The sequence below is a fragment of the Prinia subflava genome, chromosome 11 (genome assembly GCF_021018805.1).
Source record: "Prinia subflava isolate CZ2003 ecotype Zambia chromosome 11, Cam_Psub_1.2, whole genome shotgun sequence".
Classification (NCBI taxonomy): domain Eukaryota; kingdom Metazoa; phylum Chordata; class Aves; order Passeriformes; family Cisticolidae; genus Prinia; species Prinia subflava.
In genome coordinates this window covers 12,274,027-12,292,044 of record NC_086257.1, presented here as the reverse complement: position 1 = coordinate 12,292,044, position 18,018 = coordinate 12,274,027, and the positions used below count along the sequence as shown (strand labels likewise).

The following is an 18,018-nucleotide window of genomic DNA, read 5'->3' as shown; positions in this document are numbered from 1 at the left end:
TGTGGCACAAAAACATTTAGTAGCAAAACCAAATGTGTGGTATTGTTTCCATTGTTGTTCAGTTGTTGTTTTCCCTTTGTATTCGAGTATCTCGAGGAAGGACTGATGGTGATGGCTGACAGCTCTCTGTGGGAATTGCTTTTCCTCTGTGAGTGATTATTACAATTGTTAGTGACAGCCCAGGGGCATGTGTTGCTCCTCAGGATACATAAAAATATAAGAAATGCTACTTTATGTGGTTTGGAACTCATAACTGTCCACTGATGTTATCTGGATGCTGAATAAACTAAGACATAACAACACTAAACCCATTTTCACCCACTTTCCCTCTCAAAGGAAAACCTAACCCTCATTTGTTAGACTGCAGGCTTGATGACTGACTTGACATTGTTAAATGAAATCAAGTATGTGAACAGGCCTGTTTACAATTTCACAATTACAAATCTTTAATACAGAGATGATGTGTTAGCTGCTTCTTCTGGCTTCATGAATGCATATTTTATTAAATTAGTGAAGGCCTAACTACCAAAACAGAAGGAGAGCTACACTGAGATTCAGGAGATGTCAGATGCCTGTCAAAAGTTAGTGGGATGGAATCCATTTCCCCAGTTCCACATCAAAGAAATACTAATAGTAATAGTAATACCAGGAATAGCAATTTATCTAATTTTTTAAATGCTTGGATTTAAACTGCCTTTTGCTGTGTGTACATCATGTCTGTCAAACCAGTGATGGGCTCATGCCAGACTCATCATGCTGTATTAAAATGTAGATATTGCCTATTGGAACATTACATTATTTGCCTATCGGCTTTCAAAAGCACTTAGTTTTGGATGTAACATGTAGTATAAATGGAAAAAAGGGAAATAACTTACTGATTCTGAAGAAGATTCCTTACGTGTGAATAGTTAGGTTGGAGGCAGTCTTTTAAAATCGAAACTTTCTGAGTTCTAAATATTGTGAAAATTGTATCAGGTCATTATCATTTTGTCATTAAAAGTTGGGAATAAAACTAATCCTGTAATTTCAGCATCAGAAAGTGGAATCACTTTTATTTTCAGCACAGGGCATGAGGAGGATCTCTCTGCCTAACCCCTGCACTGCAGCTAGAGAACAGATGAGTTTAAGTCTGTGTAACTAATTCCAATTCATTACGTTTCCCCTACCTCATACATACATGCTGAACATTCCAGCCAATTCTTCTGTGTATTTAAATCACCTTCCAGCAGCATTGCTGAGGCCCACAGTTTTTAAGCTAAGATATCCACTTGCACACATGAATACAGGCCTAAGCACTGTAAGCTAAAGGAATTCACAAGACTTAAACATTATTTGTAACAATTCAAAGTTTTCCCAAAATGTGCACAAGTGAAGGATGGCAAACAGCAGAAAAAAAATTGTACCCCATGGCTGGTGCTGCAGCCAGTGCAGCTCAGGAGCTTTTCCTGTCCTACCACTGAGAGAAATCTTCTTTTTCTTGTTCCCTCTTTCTTTCTCCTCTGTTCCTTCTTTTTCTTTTGTTCTTTCTCTTATTTCCTGGTAGCCTCCTCAAGTCTGTGCCTCAAACCTCACATCCTATGCCTATTCTATAAAGAGAACAACTACTTTCAGCTTATCTTTCTCTTCATCTCCCATGTCTGCTTGCTGTTCCAGGTTTGCTTTCCAGATTACAAACACAGGAGAAGGGAGAATTCTGTGGGAATGTGTCCACAGGCACAGAAGGCAAACCCCAGCACTTTCATTTCCTTCAGCAGTGCAAACAATGCCATGCCTGAGGTTAAATGCTCCAGGTCTGCAGTTAAGCAGAGCTGGAGCTGCACAAAGGCTCTTTGCTCTCATGCACAGCCCTGAGTGAACTCCTGCCATGTCCCCTCACACAGATGTCCTGCCTGAGCACGGAGGGAAAAGGAGCTGGTTGGGGGATGTCAGCAAGGAAGGTGAGAGCTGCTTCCATCAGCCCAGCTCCAGGTTACTGGAGACCTCTGCATGAGAAGTGGGTAGAGGAACTGGTCCCACTTCTGGAGTTGGCCACCACAGGATCAGATGAGGGGCCAACACCAGGAGCATCAGAAGTTAAAACAGTACAAAGTATGTTCTGAATATCCAGACCATAAGCAACACAGAATTCAAGGGGTCAAGAATCTACAAATAATATTTCTTTTCAGGTAGGCACGCTTAAACCTAAAAGATTAAATTACTAGGAGCATGGTCATTTTCTTATTCCTCTTGAAACAATTCCAACTTCTTTTCTTATTGCTTTAGGCATTCTCCTGCTGATTAAATCTGCTCACTGAACAAACTAAAAAGATACTGACCATTTCAACCCCCTGATCTAACAGAAAAACACTCACTGTCAGTTACAACATCAGTGATCCTAGCTAGATAAGAAAAGAACTCGAACATTATTTGATATGGGAAAGACTGATAAATTACTTTGTATTTTGTGAATCACAGCATCTTTTTTTCCGCCACTGCAGGTGAAGAGGTTTTTTTCCTACTTAAAGACACGTGAAAGGAAGAGAAATGCTGCTATATTTGTTCTCTCTGATAGGACAATGATATTCTCATCTAAGAAATAACATTCATCTCTATGTCATGTCTACTGGGCAATACAATTTGAATTTCAATGTATAAGTCTGAACCAAGCTAAATATAACTATGCTATATTCCTGTAAAAAAGAAGGGTAGTATCAAAAACCACCATGCATTTCCAATTTCCCAACCATGTCAAAATAATTCTATACCTATTTCTTAAGACATGTTTAAAACCAATTTCTTGGTGTCTGCTATTAATCCTCTTAGTGGACTCTGCAGATGTGTGGGAAAATGCCAGTCAGCTTTAGATTAGATTCTTCTGTACCTGAGGAAACAAGCAAAATCAAATCTCCAAATCCCTGTCAGATCTGGTGCTTAGGTAAAATCCAGTGCAGGGCTAGAATAATAGCTTGGGGGGGAGGGGTTTGTTGTTCTTGGTTTTTTGGTTGGTTGGTTTTGTTTATGTAAAGTTCAATATTGAAATGGAGACCTTATTCTGGGAGGTAAAAGGCAAAGACTACAGAGTATGTACAAGCTGGCCTGCACTTATTGAATCCCCAGTCTTGGGTTTCATTCATGCACCAGTTACTGTGATCGGATTTGTGTGGTTTACATGAAATAGTTTATTTTGAAGAGGCATACATGGACACCAGCAGCTCCAATCTGACCTACATGAATGCACAAAAAAGGATGCAGAAGATCTGTTTACCAGAGCTGTTAAGATCAGGGTGTGATCCAACTTTCTCTAAGTCCTTTGTTTCCCAAACAATCCAGTATTGTACGTTCTTGTTCCTGGAACTATGGAGTCCACATAAATATATTTTCCCCTGAGGTCCTGCATTATAAGCAAGGTAAAAATGTTCCAAATATATTTGTTCTCCTTTCAGGGTGGACATAGAACTTGGCGTTATCACCTGCATGTAACCTGCTGTCCTCTGACTACAAGGCAGAAATTAGGTTAATTAATTAATTTTAAAAGGACGGGATCGGCACTGATGCTGATAGAAACGGGAAAAGTAAATGTCACGGGGAGCAAAGCTGTAGGAACGCCGGCGTTTCTCGATACAGCTGGCAGCAATTTCCTGCCAGGAGCCCGGCCCTGCCCTCGCTCCCCGCCCCGCAGCGCTGGGAGCGGCACGGGAGGGGCACGGCGGGACAGCGGGACACGGCGACAGCGGGACAGCGGGACACCGGGACAGCGGGACACAGGGACAGCGAGACACCGGGACAGCGGGACACAGGGACAGCGAGACACCGGGACAGCGGGACACCGGTACAGCGAGACACCGGGACAGCGGGACACAGGGACAGCGAGGCACCGGGACAGCGGGACACAGGGACAGCGGGACACAGGGACAGCGAGACACCGGGACAGCGGGACACGGGGACAGCGAGACACCGGGACAGCGGGACACCGGTACAGCGAGACACCGGGACAGCGGGACACAGGGACAGCGAGACACCGGGACAGCGGGACACCGGGACAGAGGGACACAGGGACAGCGAGACACCGGGACAGCGGGACACCGGGACAGCGGGACACCGGGACAGCGGGACAGCGGGACACAGGCACAGCGGGACACAGGGACACCGGGACACGGGACAGGTGCGTTCGGCTGGGTCGGGCTTTAGGCGTCCTCACCGAGCGGGATCCCTTCCCGGCGCTCGTGTCGGGTTTCCCGGGTTTTCCCCGCGGGGATGCCAGTGATGGGCAGGGCTGTGGCGGGCAGGAGCCGCAGGGCTCGGGCTGGAGCCCGCGGGTTGGGTTAGATCCGAGCCCTTTCGAGGAGTAACTCCTGCCAAGATGCCTGAAGGGAGGGGCCGGGAGAGCCCCGCGGAGGGCGGACAGCCGCAGGGAGATCCTGGCAGCCGCAGGGAGATCCTGGCAGCCGCAGGGAGATCCTGGCAGCCACAGACTGATCGTGGCAGCTGCAGGCAGGTCCTGGCAGTAGCAGGTTGGTCCCGGCAGCAGCAGCAGGCAGGTCCTGGCAGCAGCCGCAGGCAGGTCCTGGCAGCAGCCGCAGGCAGGTCCCGGCAGTAGCAGGTTGGTCCCGGCAGCAGCAGCAGGCAGGTCCTGGCAGCAGCCGCAGGCAGGTCCTGGCAGCAGCCGCAGGCAGGTCCTGGCAGCAGCCGCAGGCAGGTCCTGGCAGCAGCCGCAGGCAGGTCCTGGCAGCAGCAGCAGGTCGGTGCGGGCAGCAGCAGCAGCAGGTCCTGGCAGCAGCAGCAGGCAGGTCCTGGCAGCAGCGCTGCAGTTCCCGCAGGGGCCAGCGGCATCAGCCGTGATGTGCCCTGGGCTCGGCGGATCCCGCCTGTGCTGCCGGCGGCTGCCGCTGCCAGGGCAGGGGAAGCAGTCCGTGTGAGGGGAGGGGTACCGCACTGCATCAGGCAGCAACAGCAACAAAAAAATTTAAAAAAAATCCTTCTCTGAATATTTTGTTAACAAAATGACAAAAATTGGACAAAAATAATTTATTTAATTACATCATCTGGATGATTTTTAAGCGTGCTGTTTCTCCAGCAGTCGAGGTTAAAATCCAGGGGCTAAACAGTCTAATATGATGCAATGTAAAGATAAAAAATAAAAAAGAAAAAAAAGAAAAGAAGAAGAAAAAAAAAAGGTGAAAAGGTGAACTAATTGCATACCTCCTGGCTATTTGGCTTCCTGTTTTGGTTTTTGGAGCATGTTTGTGCGTGGGTGCTCACATTAACCTGCTCTTTGCAGCATTTTAGTGAGCTGGATAAATGAAACTACTTGTCATGCTAGTATTCTGTTTTTCTGACAAAAAGCAGAAGCCCAATAGTTACTGTAATTGTGATATGTCTGAATTACTGGCAGCATGTCTAGTGGCATCAGGCTAAGGGACATGTAGCTATGTTAGGTACTTCTGAAAATGTGGAACTGACCAAAAAGAAGCACCGAAATTCATAAAAAAGGAACTATCTAGGGGTGAAATGAGGGCTAAGCTTTGTAAAATCTTTATTGCTTTCTGCTATAGAGTATATCAACCTTTTGTAAATCCTAGATTGTACAGTGGCTTGTGTATGTGGTTGTAGGGACAGTGAAAGATTCTGGATGACTACACAGCCCTTCTGTTAAATAAATAATGTGATTCTGTCTCTACTCTCCCTTTACCAAAGGATTTAGTTGTAATTCTCAATATTTCACTCAAGTTCATGCAGCTGGAACATCTCACAGTAGAAACTAATCTTTGGTAGTTTTATTCTGCTATAATTTGTGATATTCCCACGTTCATACAGTGAATACATTCCAATGTACCCCATGACCAGAGCCCAATTAAAGCCTGTGAAACAGGACAGTGGTTCTGTTAGTAAAGAAGAGTTAGTAAAGTAGAAGAAAAAGTGTATTAAAAAGGGAATATTTTAAGAGCATCAGCTGCTGTGAAATAGGAGGTTCTGTAGGATTTGGAGAGTTCCATGACGTTCCAGAAGCATTAGACATCACCCTGTGAGAACTGCTTTTACTCGGAGAGTGAAAAGCAGGAAGGAATTGCTTTCAGTTTCACTTCCAAGCTTTGAACAGCCATCTTCGTGGAAAGGAAGTAGTTAGAAGAATCATAACAGACAAATTATATTCATGGGTTAACTTGAACTGATTATTTTTAAAGAACAACTAGGTTTATTTTTTATTTTAAAGCCTTCAATCCTATTAAAAGGGGTGCATGTACCATTCTTGTTTATACTTCCACGTTTGGATCTCCTGGCTGTTTTGGAACTGTCTGTAATAGCAGTTGCTGCTGTTGTCTTGCTTCACTCATTGCTTCAGAGAAAGAAATAACTCTCAAGGTTTAAGCTGGTATCAGTAAGTGGGGTTTTTTTGGGGTTTTTTTGTGTGTGTGTGTGTGTTTTGAGGGGTTTTTTATGTGTGGTTTTATTTTATTTGGGGTTACATTGTTTTTGTTTTTCTTTGGTGTGGGCTGTGTAGTTTCATTGGGTTTTGTGGTTTTTTGGGTTGTGTTTGTTTGTTTGGGTGGGTGGTTTTTTGTGGGTTTATTGTTTTGTGTGTGGGGGGGGGGGGTTTGTTTAATTCCTCTTGGCAACCACTCTTTGTTATCCTGTGAAGGCAAATATTGGATGTGTGATATTTAGTAGTAGCACTAGAGAAATGGAATAGCTTAAAGAACTGGGTTGGTGGGAGCATGGCTGCTCCAGGGTTTACCTGAGCAGGTTTTGTGGTCAGCATCAATGCACTGAACCAGCTGTCCTTGAATTACTGCAGTAGGTTGTTCATATGAATTACAGGATGTTTCTGAATGTCTGCACAGTGGAGTCTTGCACATCCCAATGCTTTTCTGAGTTAAGGATGATTTCAGGATACTTAAAGCATGACTGTAGGCATAGAAAACTCAGACTTATGTAGTAGTTGAAACATATTTAAGGTTATTTTTCCTTGTATTTGTAATTTCACTTTCCCATACACCTTAGAGAGGGAAATATATTTTATCAATAATAGAGAACTCTGAATAGCTCTTGTCTGAAATTATGTATTTAAAAAATCATGACACAAGAATGCTCTTTTGCAGAACATCTACAAGCAGATCTACAACAATGCAAGGTGAGTAAAATATAACCAAAATGTCAATTTTTGCTAATATTAAAGACAGCACATTTAAGCAATATTAGCCTAGCTATTAGTTTACCTTCTAATTATATTAAATATGTATGAATGCTTTAACCTGAAATTAATTACATTTTAAAATGGTATATTTTTTAAAATGTAGAGCTTACATTTTCAGATCTTGATTTCTGAATTTAAGTAAAAATAATAAATAATGTAATAATCTTGAAATTCAAATTATTTCTGCTTACAAACTGAAGATGGTAAATGTTTTTAAATCTATAACGCTCTCCATCTGCTGGTGAGGCAGCAGGTATAGTCTGAACTTGAAGAAGTTGGGAGAAAAGGTTTTACACAGAGGGGAATGGCTCACTGCCATGCTCTGTACTCGAGGGCAGCCTGTCAGTTCCTGGCAATGCTTTGAGTTCAAGCCTCTTTCTAAATATCAATGAACAAAGACATCTTTACTCCAGACAGAGTGAACTGACCCTGCTTGAGCAGGGCTTGGACTAGATGATCTCAGGAGGTCTCTTCCAGGCTAAGTCATTCTGTGATCTGTGACAGCTTCATGACATCCTGTGCAGGACCTGTCATTTTTCTGCACTTTAAGAATGAGAACTCTGTGAAGTTTTATTGATGCATGCACTGTTCTTAAATATGATATTGATGTATATTTTTGCTATACAGAAAACAGCTGCCTAGATTTTGCTCTGTGTACCCTGGAAGGAGGCAGTGCTGGGGAGCCTTCACCCAGGGTAGGAGGAAATGATCCATCTCAGATCCATACTTGTATTTTCCATTTTTCCAGGACCTCCACCTGCCACAGCACCTGGAATGCCCTATGGCTCCCCTGAGCAGGTCCCTGGGGCTTACCAAGGTGGGTAGCTTGCTAACAGATCTGTGAGACCCTTAGAAAATAAGCATGGGGAATATGGGGTTGTAAAAGGATGATCATCTCCATTTTACTTCTCTACTATTAATTCTACAGAGTTTCTTTTAATTTCTGTTTTGCTGCAAAGTCATTTCTTTCCTTTGTGGTTCTACATGTTAGTATGTGCTGAGCAGTACCAACAGTGGTAGGAATTAAAAATGTCAGGTGTACCTCAGTGGTCGTGGGGAGTTTGCTAGGGAGGTTTGCCGGGTGTTACTGATTGCAGTTAATGTGCACCAGGTTCTTACTGATAATTAGATTTTTAAATATCATGTTACTTCAGTATTTCACTTTATTTTTCTCTAGAAATACAGAAGTGAAGAAAGAATTGTTTTCTTCTTGCAGTTTCTCATGTATCCAGTTCCTGATTTATGAATTCTGTTACTGTACTTTGCAGGGTGTTATACTTTACACTTTCCCTCACTTGCTCTCTCCTGTCTCATTTTCTGCTCCACTTCAAAATGCAGCACTCCTGAACAGCTTCTCTCATTCTGGCAATGACTGCTTTCTAAAGAGCCAAATCACAGTAAATATCTAACAATCAGGCTCAGAGCATGAGTCAGAGGTAAAAAGCAAAATGTTTGGCCTAAGTTACTGTGCTGTTCATAAATTAAAGCTTGTGCGTGGCACTCTGGGGTCTGTAAGTACACTTGGTTTCAGCAGGGAAAAAGCACTCAGTGCTTGTGCCACGCAGGTTGCAGGAGCATTGTTATTTTGAGTAATTGTTTGTGTACACACTTGCCCACAATAGCAGTAGGTAGTTTGTGTGCAGGGCCTGTGCTCAGACATAAAAGTGGGTTTGAATTCCCAAAGGGAGGATTGTTCTCTGGGGTGGGTGATGTGGCCACCTGTGAGTTTTGAGCCAGTTTTTACATCATGTGAGGTACTGGGCTGCTTCTGGCCACAGCCTGATCCTTCATGTGCACTGGTCCATGTGTTGTAATGTAATGTGAAGTTTGGTGCTGAGCTGGCGTGGGCTGAAGGTCTTTGAGTCATCTGGCTTGAAAACTGTAGATGAACTTTGCTAAAAGGACATTTCCTTCCTCAAAAGTAGAAGGTATAGAAACAAAAAAATTTATCTTAAAATTCCTCATTTGCTCATCTGAGAGTATGTCAGTGCCAATGCTTTTCATGTAATTTAAAGTATTCTTTCTTCTCTACTTAGAAATAACCTTCAGTTATTTTTTTCTGTTTTTTGAATTAACTGTCTCTATGTGAATGAAATTTTTTCTGTATTCAAGAATGAGGCATTTTTTAATTATTTGGTTTGGTTTTGTGTGAGGCGTCAGAACCTCCCACAGCAGTGTAACTCCCTTCATGAGAGTTATTGTATTCATAACCGAAATATATAAGGTGTAAGGATCTCCACAGTTCAATTAATGAACAAATCTTGGAGATGGATGGGACAATTCTTTTCCAACATTAAACTTTCATTCATTTAACTGTATCTCTCCCACCATGCCAAATGTCACAGGTGCAGGGAACTATGGATTCCAGGCACAGCCCATGGGGTTCCAGGCACAGCCCATGGGGTTCCAGGCACAGCCCATGGGATACCAAGGTGGATTTGTCGTTCCACCTGTCCAGAACCAGCCCACCACGGACGGGACAATCTGGATGCCTATCCCTCCGTCTATTCCCAACTGCCCTCCTGGACTGGAGTACCTCACACAGGTACCTGCACCCTTCCTCCTTCCCCAGAGATGAGGTGTTCTGCTCTGGGAAGCAGCCTGCGCCCATGAAATAGCTAAATGAAGCACCTGGCTGTGTTACAGCTGCATGGGTTGCTGCTCGTGGGCTGCTAAGTGAAGACTTTTGTAATGTCTGGATGCAGAGATACCTGTTAGAGATGTGGCACTCGTTCATGGAGTACCTTCCTGCCAAGTAGGGTGCCAAAGGATGTGGGACACAGAGCTTATACATCTTTCACATTTCTGAAGTTACTGTTCGGGAGATGTAATGTCCTTTGGAAAGGTGTATAGAATGAATACCTATACTACGGGCAACTCTTGCACATCAGAAGCACTTAATTTTCTGCATGATGCTTTCCTCACACCTCTTAATGTTGTTGGTAGAGCTGCCAGTCAGACTTCACAGCATAGAGAAAGCTAATAGCAAAATAAGAATTGTTTCCACATTACTGAATGTGTCTTTGTACTGTAAAATACAGTTCATCTCAGCACTGAAAAGATTAATACTGATGTATTGTTGCCAGTTTTGCAAAGTGCTAAAAAGGGGGGGAAAAAAAAAAGGCACTGGGGAGAGGCTGATTTCCCCCTTAATTTTCCTTAGAGCTGAGTAGTAGCTGAGCTTCTGCTCTAAAATATCCCCATTTCCTGCTTTGTCTTATGGAGTCTCTGGGAGGTGATGTCAGAGCTCTGTCAGGCTCTGGCTCCTGAAGGGAGCAGAGCCGTGTTTAGCCCTGTTGTAACCAGACCAGCTTGGGCTCAGCTCCAGTGCCATGAAACACTCCTCTGCTAAACTGGCAGAGGACAGCACAAGGAGGCAAGTGAGCTATTTCTGTAGCTTAACTGGTAGATAATCTGCCTCTGCACAATGTATTGATCCATACGTTTTTATTCTAAAATGAAACAGCAGTGGTTCTTAAAACTAGTTTTTCTTAGTTGCAACTTGTTAACTGTTTATTCTGTTTAATTTTTCAACCATGAGAAGATTGACCAGGTATTAATCCATCAGCAACTTGAACTTCTTGAGAGTAAGTACAAAGTATTTAAATCTAATAATCCCAAGAACGGCAAAGTTTAGGCTTTCCTTGACCCTGTGTTTTTAAGGTGGCTACCACCTTTGTCTTTCTTGTATTACCTGTCAATTCCTGCAGAAGTCTGAAGAAGTGGAGGAGAGGAAGTTTGAAAATAGGAGGGAGGAAGATTTTCAGTGGGTTCTGTATCTCAAAAGATACACAGCAATGCAACTGAATCATCTTGGTTATAGATGCTATAGTTGATACACAGCCAGTTATAGATGAAGTCACACATTTCCAATGTTAGTTGTTAACAACGATTTCTACCCTCTTCCTTACTTATAGGTCTTGTTTTCTGTCCTGTCATATCCCACGTAATTCCATGGACTGGCATGTGGCTTTGACCCTTTTACAGGCAATCCTGCCGTTTTAGCAAACTGAATGGCTTTCCTTCTGTTCCCCTCATTCTATGCTTTAAGAATATCCAAGTTATATTATCAATGTCTGTCAAATAGAAGGAATAAATTAGACCATACATCCCAGCTGACCCCTAATGCTGCTGCTGAATTTCTCTTTCCAGTTCTTTCTAAAACTTAAGAGTGCTTTCATTTGTTATAGAAATGAATTAAAAATTTTGCCCTGGCTCTTATGGCTTTTGACGTAGGCTGCTGTAAATCTTGACTGAGAGGGATTTTTGTTGCTTTCTTATTCTGAACATATTTGTGCCCTTTTCTGACTTCACCCCCAAATTCACAACCCTCTTTACCTCTTATCCGTTCTTATCCCTGAGAATCTTCCCTGCTGTGTTGTTGGGAATGGTGGTGCTTGTTCAGGCAGCAGGTGCCTGTGGCTGGGGAGCACACTGGGGACAGATGGGAATCTCCATTTGTCCTTGTTCATGGTGGCCTCTTATCTCTGAACTTCTCTGTCAGGCTTTGCTGCTTGAGGGTCCCTTCCTGTCATTTCCCTTTGCCAGGAGCTGCCTGTGACAGACTTTGGCTGAAGCTTGCCTTCCCAAAGAGCAGCTGCAGGGTGAGCAGGGAGTGTCTGACCGGACACTCCTAGGAACTGAGCAAGTTTTTCTCATTTTTCAGTTGTGACTGGCTTTGAAACAAGCAACAAATACGAACTCAAGAATGCACTGGGACAAAGGGTGTACTTTGCAGCAGAGGAGACTGACTGCCTTACCAGGAATTTCCTTGGGCCATCACGGCCCTTCACCATCAGGATTGTTGACAACCTGGGCCGCGAGGTGATAACGCTGCAGAGACCCCTGCGATGTTCCTCGTGCTGCTGCCCCTGCTGCTTGCAGGAGGTGAGTTGCTGCCTCTCACTGCCTTCCTTCTCCTGGCACAGGCACCTCCTGTGCGGTTTTAAGGTCTTGAATCAGGAGGTGAGGTGAAATGAGTCAGGGTTTGCCAGTAAGGTGTGGGAGGAGAGACCTGTGGGGTTTGTGCATGGGGTTCTCGGTCTGGGAAGAAGCAAGTGTGCTGCAGCTCTTGGACTCACGGGCCAATTCTGATTGTGGCAATGAAAAATCTGATTGAGCAGCATGTCAGGGAGCTTGTGGCTGGTGCTAAAATCTGCACTGGGGATGGACTTGGAGTGGAAGAGTAAGGCAATAGCTTTCCTAAAGTAACAGCTAGAGTTTTCATTTTACAGCTCTGAAAGCTATAGTGACATTCAACACAGGAAATCGTGAGTTTTATTAAATACTAACATAATTCTGGAATGATGCAACTTCTGAAACTCTAAACCTAAGCCTACTCAGAGCTCCTGCTGAGGCATTGGTAGTATCTGCACCCTATAATGCTTCCACTGAGTGCTTTTGGGATATTCACTGCCTTTCTTTCACTAGACTTTGGTCTTTATATTGTAGATGCATAGTTTGTGTGCTCCAGAGCCTGAGGAGTCTCTTACTCTTTTTTTGAAGGCAAACACTGAATAAGAGTTCTGCAATCTGAGTGGTCTTCTGAAAACACTCACAGCAAAATGCTTTGTAAGGCCAGAGTGTTGTGGAAAAATGGGTTGTTTTTCATTTGTGTGCTGGTGTGGGTTTGTCTCACTAGCATATGGAAGCATGATCATTCACCTGGAGCTTTTCTCTTCCCCGTGAAGCTGGAAGTCCAGGCGCCTCCAGGAACCACAGTTGGCTATGTTGTCCAGAACTGGCATGCCTGCCTGCCAAAGTTTACCATTCAAGACGAGAAAAGAATGGATATACTGAAAATTATTGGCCCATGCATTGTGTGCCGGTGTTGTGAGGACATTAATTTTGAGGTATGCAATGTAAAAATTGTTTGCATGTATCTGTTTTCAGATAGTAGTTTGATGTTCGTTCGTTGCTCAACTTACTACCTATCAACTGAACTGTAGTATATAGTAACTGCTGCATCATCTTTTAATACTGGTATTATCAAATGACCTCCCTAGATACCTAAATTACTCTAGATAAACCAGACAAATTTCCAGAGATCACATGTTAAAGCCACTCATCAGTGATCACTGAGAATTCCCTGTGGCTGCACACAAATCACTTAATTAAAATATTTAGCAGCAAAGTCTTTTTGACTCTGTTATGTCAGGCTCTAAGAAAAATATAGACAGCTGTATCAGGTATTTATTAAAATTACTTCCTTCAACCATTTATTTAATCATCTAATAATCATTCAATGAACTAGTAAGTTAATTTAGACCTGAAATACAGAGTTGAATGAATGAAGAGTTACAACTTTCCCTCTAAAATAATATTGATTAATGCAACATTGTTTTTGTGGACATTATGTGAAAGATATATGAGGCTGCAATTTAATGTTTAAAATAATGTTACAAATAGTTACCACAGCAAATTTATATCATCTTATTTTGGAAAATGATTTTTCACATGAACGAGAAGACTGGATCTAACTTTATAAAACATAATGTTGCCAGAGGGCTAATCTCTGCTTTTGAACAGAAGAATGTAATTTGTTTAATTTTCACTTGAACAGTTCCTGATGCATGGCAGGAGAAACTAATTCACTGTCTTGGCTAAAAGACACCACTTCCAGCAGAGTGTGTGCATGTGGTTGCTGTATCCCAGCACCATCAAGGAACTGAACCTCCCAGTGTAATTCAGATTCAAGTTCATGGCTCTAATACTTTGGACCAACTTTCTGATAGCTTCTGATTGCCTTTTGGTACAAACCCTTGCACTCAATAACAGTATTAATTAAAATAACAGTCTGCAGCTTTTAAATGGATCTATTCCAAAATGGATTTGGGAATATTATGAATAACGGGTTTGATGATGCTTTTTTAAATTTTTTGTTAAACTATAGGTGAAGTCTGTGGATGAGACTTGTGATGTTGGGAGGATTTCTAAGCAGTGGACTGGTTTTGTGCGGGAAGCATTTACAGATTCAGATAACTTTGGAATCTCATTCCCAATGGACCTTGATGTGAAAATGAAGGCTGTCATGATCGGTGCTTGCTTCCTTATCGTAAGTCTGTCATTCACGAATACATGAACACAAACTTTTTCATCTCCATGTTCAAATTGTGATGGTAAAGGAGTTGATTTTGAGCTCCTTCAAGTGCGCGACAGCTCGTGAACTTCTGTGTGTAAAACTGGCCACAGTTTTACACACAGAAGGCAAAAAAGGCAACACAGAGTTATTTTAGACAAGAAGCTTGTTCTAGTCTACATGAAGTGCTAGTTGTATTCAAGAAGAGTTTCATATTTGATGGGACTGAAAAAAGGAAAAAGGGAGACTTATAACAGACTCATTAGCAGAGGAAAGCAACTTTATGGATGGTGAAACCAGAGAAATAATAATAGCCAATTATAATTAATACTAGCCAAGAGGCCCATCCAAAGCCTGAGCAGCCCACTAGGCTGGTGGACAGCTGAGTGCTGCAGCCACTGGTTCCCAGCTCTCTTTGGAAGCACGTGAAGCACTGAGTTGAGCAGGATTAATGCTCTCAGAGCAGTCATTTCCAAATGGAGGGACTACTGTGGAGGCTAAGCTGGCTGAACTTGTCAGAGCACTTCTCAGCTGCACTCAGACTGTCAATAGTGCAGTGCAGCTCACTTTTCTCTTTGAAAACAGTGTGGAACACACTCCTGGTTCCCCCTAACAGTACAATTCTGCATCAAGGTACCATTTCAAAACATGCACTGCTTCTGGGCTGGCTGGGCTGCTGATGGGCACGAAAGGGGCATGTGAAGACCTTGAATTTGGAAAGTCTCACCAACCTGTGCATGAACAAGGTTTTGTTCAGCTGTGTGTGTTCCCGTGTTACCAAGTGCATCAAGCACAGCATTAGCCAGCATGAGCAACCCAGGCCTTCAGGCACAGAAATGGGGCCCCAGCAGTAAAGTAAAGATAGCAATTACTGAGATGGACTCCAGGCTGAGGTAAAATGGGAGAGAATGAGTCAGGCTGAACAAAGTCAGGGCAGAAATCCTGAGTAAAGGAAGCATAGCTTTGGCTAGTGATAAATTAAAACTTGCCATGTTGGTCTTTCACCATCTTTCTGTCTCTGGGTGTCCCATTCTGAGAGACCCAAGTGGTGAGGGCATGGCAAATGTGCCCCCACCTTCTTCTCACCCTTTCAGGTTTCTCAGAGGAAGGTGTACATCTTGCAGTGCAGCCAGGGGAATCTCAGAACTAAGAACCATGTTTAAGAATTGTGGGTTTTTTCTGGTTTTTTATCTCCTTAGGACTTCATGTTTTTTGAGCATAGTGGTAACAGGCGTCAGAGAGCAGGAGTTTGGTAATGAAATCCGGATGTTCTGTATGGAAGGAAGAAGAACATGGATCTCCCAACTTTTCAGTGAATTGCAGAGCTTCAGCAAGAATATGAGAAATGTACATGTTATAGTTACATTTCTATAAGCTAAAAGCTTTATGGTCTTTTTTATTATTTTTTTAATCTGGTGAAATAATTTGTAGTATTCAAACAAGGACTCTTTATCTGTACAGATCAATAACATGATTTAGAGAAATCTATAGCAACCTTTTTCTTTTTCCAAAAACTGTCATTTAAAAGTAACTGAGTATAGTAGTTATTTATTACTACTATAACAATACATCTATTCCTAAAAAAGAGGACTATTTCTATATTAAATATTAATAACAACCTAATCAGGAGACACTGATGTTTTCCTGGATGTTCTTCTGTGGTAGTTTTGCCTTGGTGTTCACATTCTGTTGTTTCCATCTTCCTATCAAATATGTCAAATATATCAAATATGTCAAATACATCAAATATGTCAAATATATCAAATATATCTGTTCAGAGCATTTGAACAGAACTATCTGAAATCGGTGTAAAATGTTATTGCTGTGATGCACTGTCTCTGTCTGAGCTGGAGCTGCTTTCCCCAGCAGCCCTCCCAGGGCTGTGCTTTGCCCTGGGGGCTGGAAGGGTGCTGATAGCTCAGCAGAGCTGCCCCAGCTGCAGAGCTGCTCTCCAGCATCCCCACCTGCCTGGGCAAGGTCCTGGAAGGGTGCTGATAGCTCAGCAGAGCTGCCCCAGCTGCAGAGCTGCTCTCCAGCATCCCCACCTGCCTGGGCAAGGTCCTGGAAGGGTGCTGATAGCTCAGCAGAGCTGCCCCAGCTGCAGAGCTGCTCTCCAGCATCCCCACCTGCCTGGGCAAGGTCCTGGGAGGGGACCCCACCAGGGCAGCTGACACAGACTGACCAAAGGGACATTCCACACCGTGTGACATCTGCTTGGATATAAAAGGTGGGAAAAGGAGGAGGAAGGCGTTGCATTCATTTCTTACAGTGTTTGCGTTCCCCAGCAATCACTTCCATGCTGAAGCCCTGCTTCCCAGGAAGTGGCTGGGCACTGCCTGCTGATGGGAAGTACACAATAAAATTTTTGGGTTTTTTACTCTTTGTTGGTGCACACACAAACTTTTGCTTTTGTTTTAGTAAAGTGCCTTATCTTAACCTACAAGTTGGTTTGTGTCTTATTACACCTCCCCTGTCCCTCTGGGATGGGGAGGCATAGAGTGGCTTGGTGGGCACCTGGCACCCAGCTAAGGTCAACCCACCACATCTAGTGAGGAATGTGTTGTCAAATATGACTCCTCTTGAGCATGACTTAATTTTCTTATTTGGGCTCTTTTGAAACTTAAGCCTTGCTTGTTCACCAACAGAAGTGTAGAGGTGACAGGAAATAAAACTGTCTGTGCTTGCTTCTGTTTAATAATCCTTCAGTAATTGCTTTGTGCATGAGTGTGACCTGAGGCAAGGGAAACCCAGTTTGTTACTTCTCAGGGTCTCCAGTCCTCTTTGCTCCTCATTTAGTGCTCGGTTTTCACAGACTGTGAGTCTGTCTGTTGTTTTGGGGGCTCAGAGTAAACAGAACAAGTGTTTCACTTCAAAAGCACACACATTAAATGGCAGGTCAATTTCTTAGCATTTATAGCTTTATTTAAATTATTTCAATATTTTATTTAAATGTCCAAGCAACGGATAAGTTGCAGTTTCTTACCCCAGCACACAAGCACATGCACAGAATGCTTCTTGGGATCCAGCTGTGGGGAGAAGTCCTTGCCAGTATTTTCAGATGCATTCTGGTGCTGCTGAAGAGTCCTTTTGTTCAGTATTTTCAATTTATTGGTTGCTTCTGGCCAGTCAAAAAGCAACAGAAAAGAGGAATACCATTGCTGCTGTGTACCTGGATTCTCTGTGATGCTGGAATAATTGTGCTAATTTGGGGCAACAGTCCAGATTGTTCTGGAAGTCTTTGAATTGTATATTATTCCTTGTTAAATTAGCTTCTGCTGCTAAAGTTCCTTGCATAGGGAATTTCTGGAGGTGCATTTTTGATTCATCAGCACTATTCTTAGGGAATTAACTTAATATTTTTATTTAAAAAAATATGTTGTGCTTTATTGACCATCTATTAATAAGATACCAGAAATCCAATCTTGCTAATGTGCTAAAAAGTTTCTGATTACTTGAGTTTGGAGTAGAAACTACATATATTAGAAACCAGACCTGTCCTCTAGGGATTTAAGTGTCTAAGTCCGTCATTATTATTTTTCCTGCAAGGGTGGCACACAGCTTCATTTCTCCCTGTAGCTCTGAAGTCCCAGGCTCAAGCATATTTGATCCCTGCCCTTCAGCAGTTATGCAAATATTCCATAAATATTCCATATTCCATTGTTTGAGAGGCATTTGAAAATATCCATTTACTCCCATGGCAGGTGCTGCATAGAATTTGAATTTACAGTTTGCATTAGAGTGAGATCTATGGATGTTTGAGGAATGGTAG

General features: G+C 42.9%; 1 protein-coding gene across 8 annotated transcripts; it reads left to right on the top strand.

Moving 5' to 3' along the window:
• Positions 1-3,169: 3,169 nt before the first annotated feature.
• LOC134556067 (phospholipid scramblase 1-like) lies at positions 3,170-16,692 on the top strand. 8 transcript variants are annotated; one of them, XM_063408263.1, is made up of 10 exons: positions 4,005-4,141; positions 6,191-6,355; positions 7,077-7,108; positions 7,920-7,988; positions 9,517-9,716; positions 10,716-10,758; positions 11,838-12,058; positions 12,862-13,023; positions 14,064-14,225; positions 15,449-16,692. In XM_063408263.1, exons 3-10 carry the CDS (start codon positions 7,102-7,104, stop codon positions 15,503-15,505), a joined length of 921 nt encoding a protein of 306 aa, XP_063264333.1. In that variant the 5' UTR covers positions 4,005-4,141; positions 6,191-6,355; positions 7,077-7,101; the 3' UTR covers positions 15,506-16,692. The 8 variants fall into 8 exon arrangements, with proteins under 8 accessions (XP_063264332.1, XP_063264331.1, XP_063264333.1 ...); XM_063408264.1 differs by lacking the exons at positions 4,005-4,141; positions 6,191-6,355 and adding exons at positions 4,149-4,474; positions 4,541-4,579; XM_063408261.1 differs by lacking the exon at positions 6,191-6,355 and having other exon boundaries at positions 3,386-4,141.
• Positions 16,693-18,018: the final 1,326 nt, after the last annotated feature.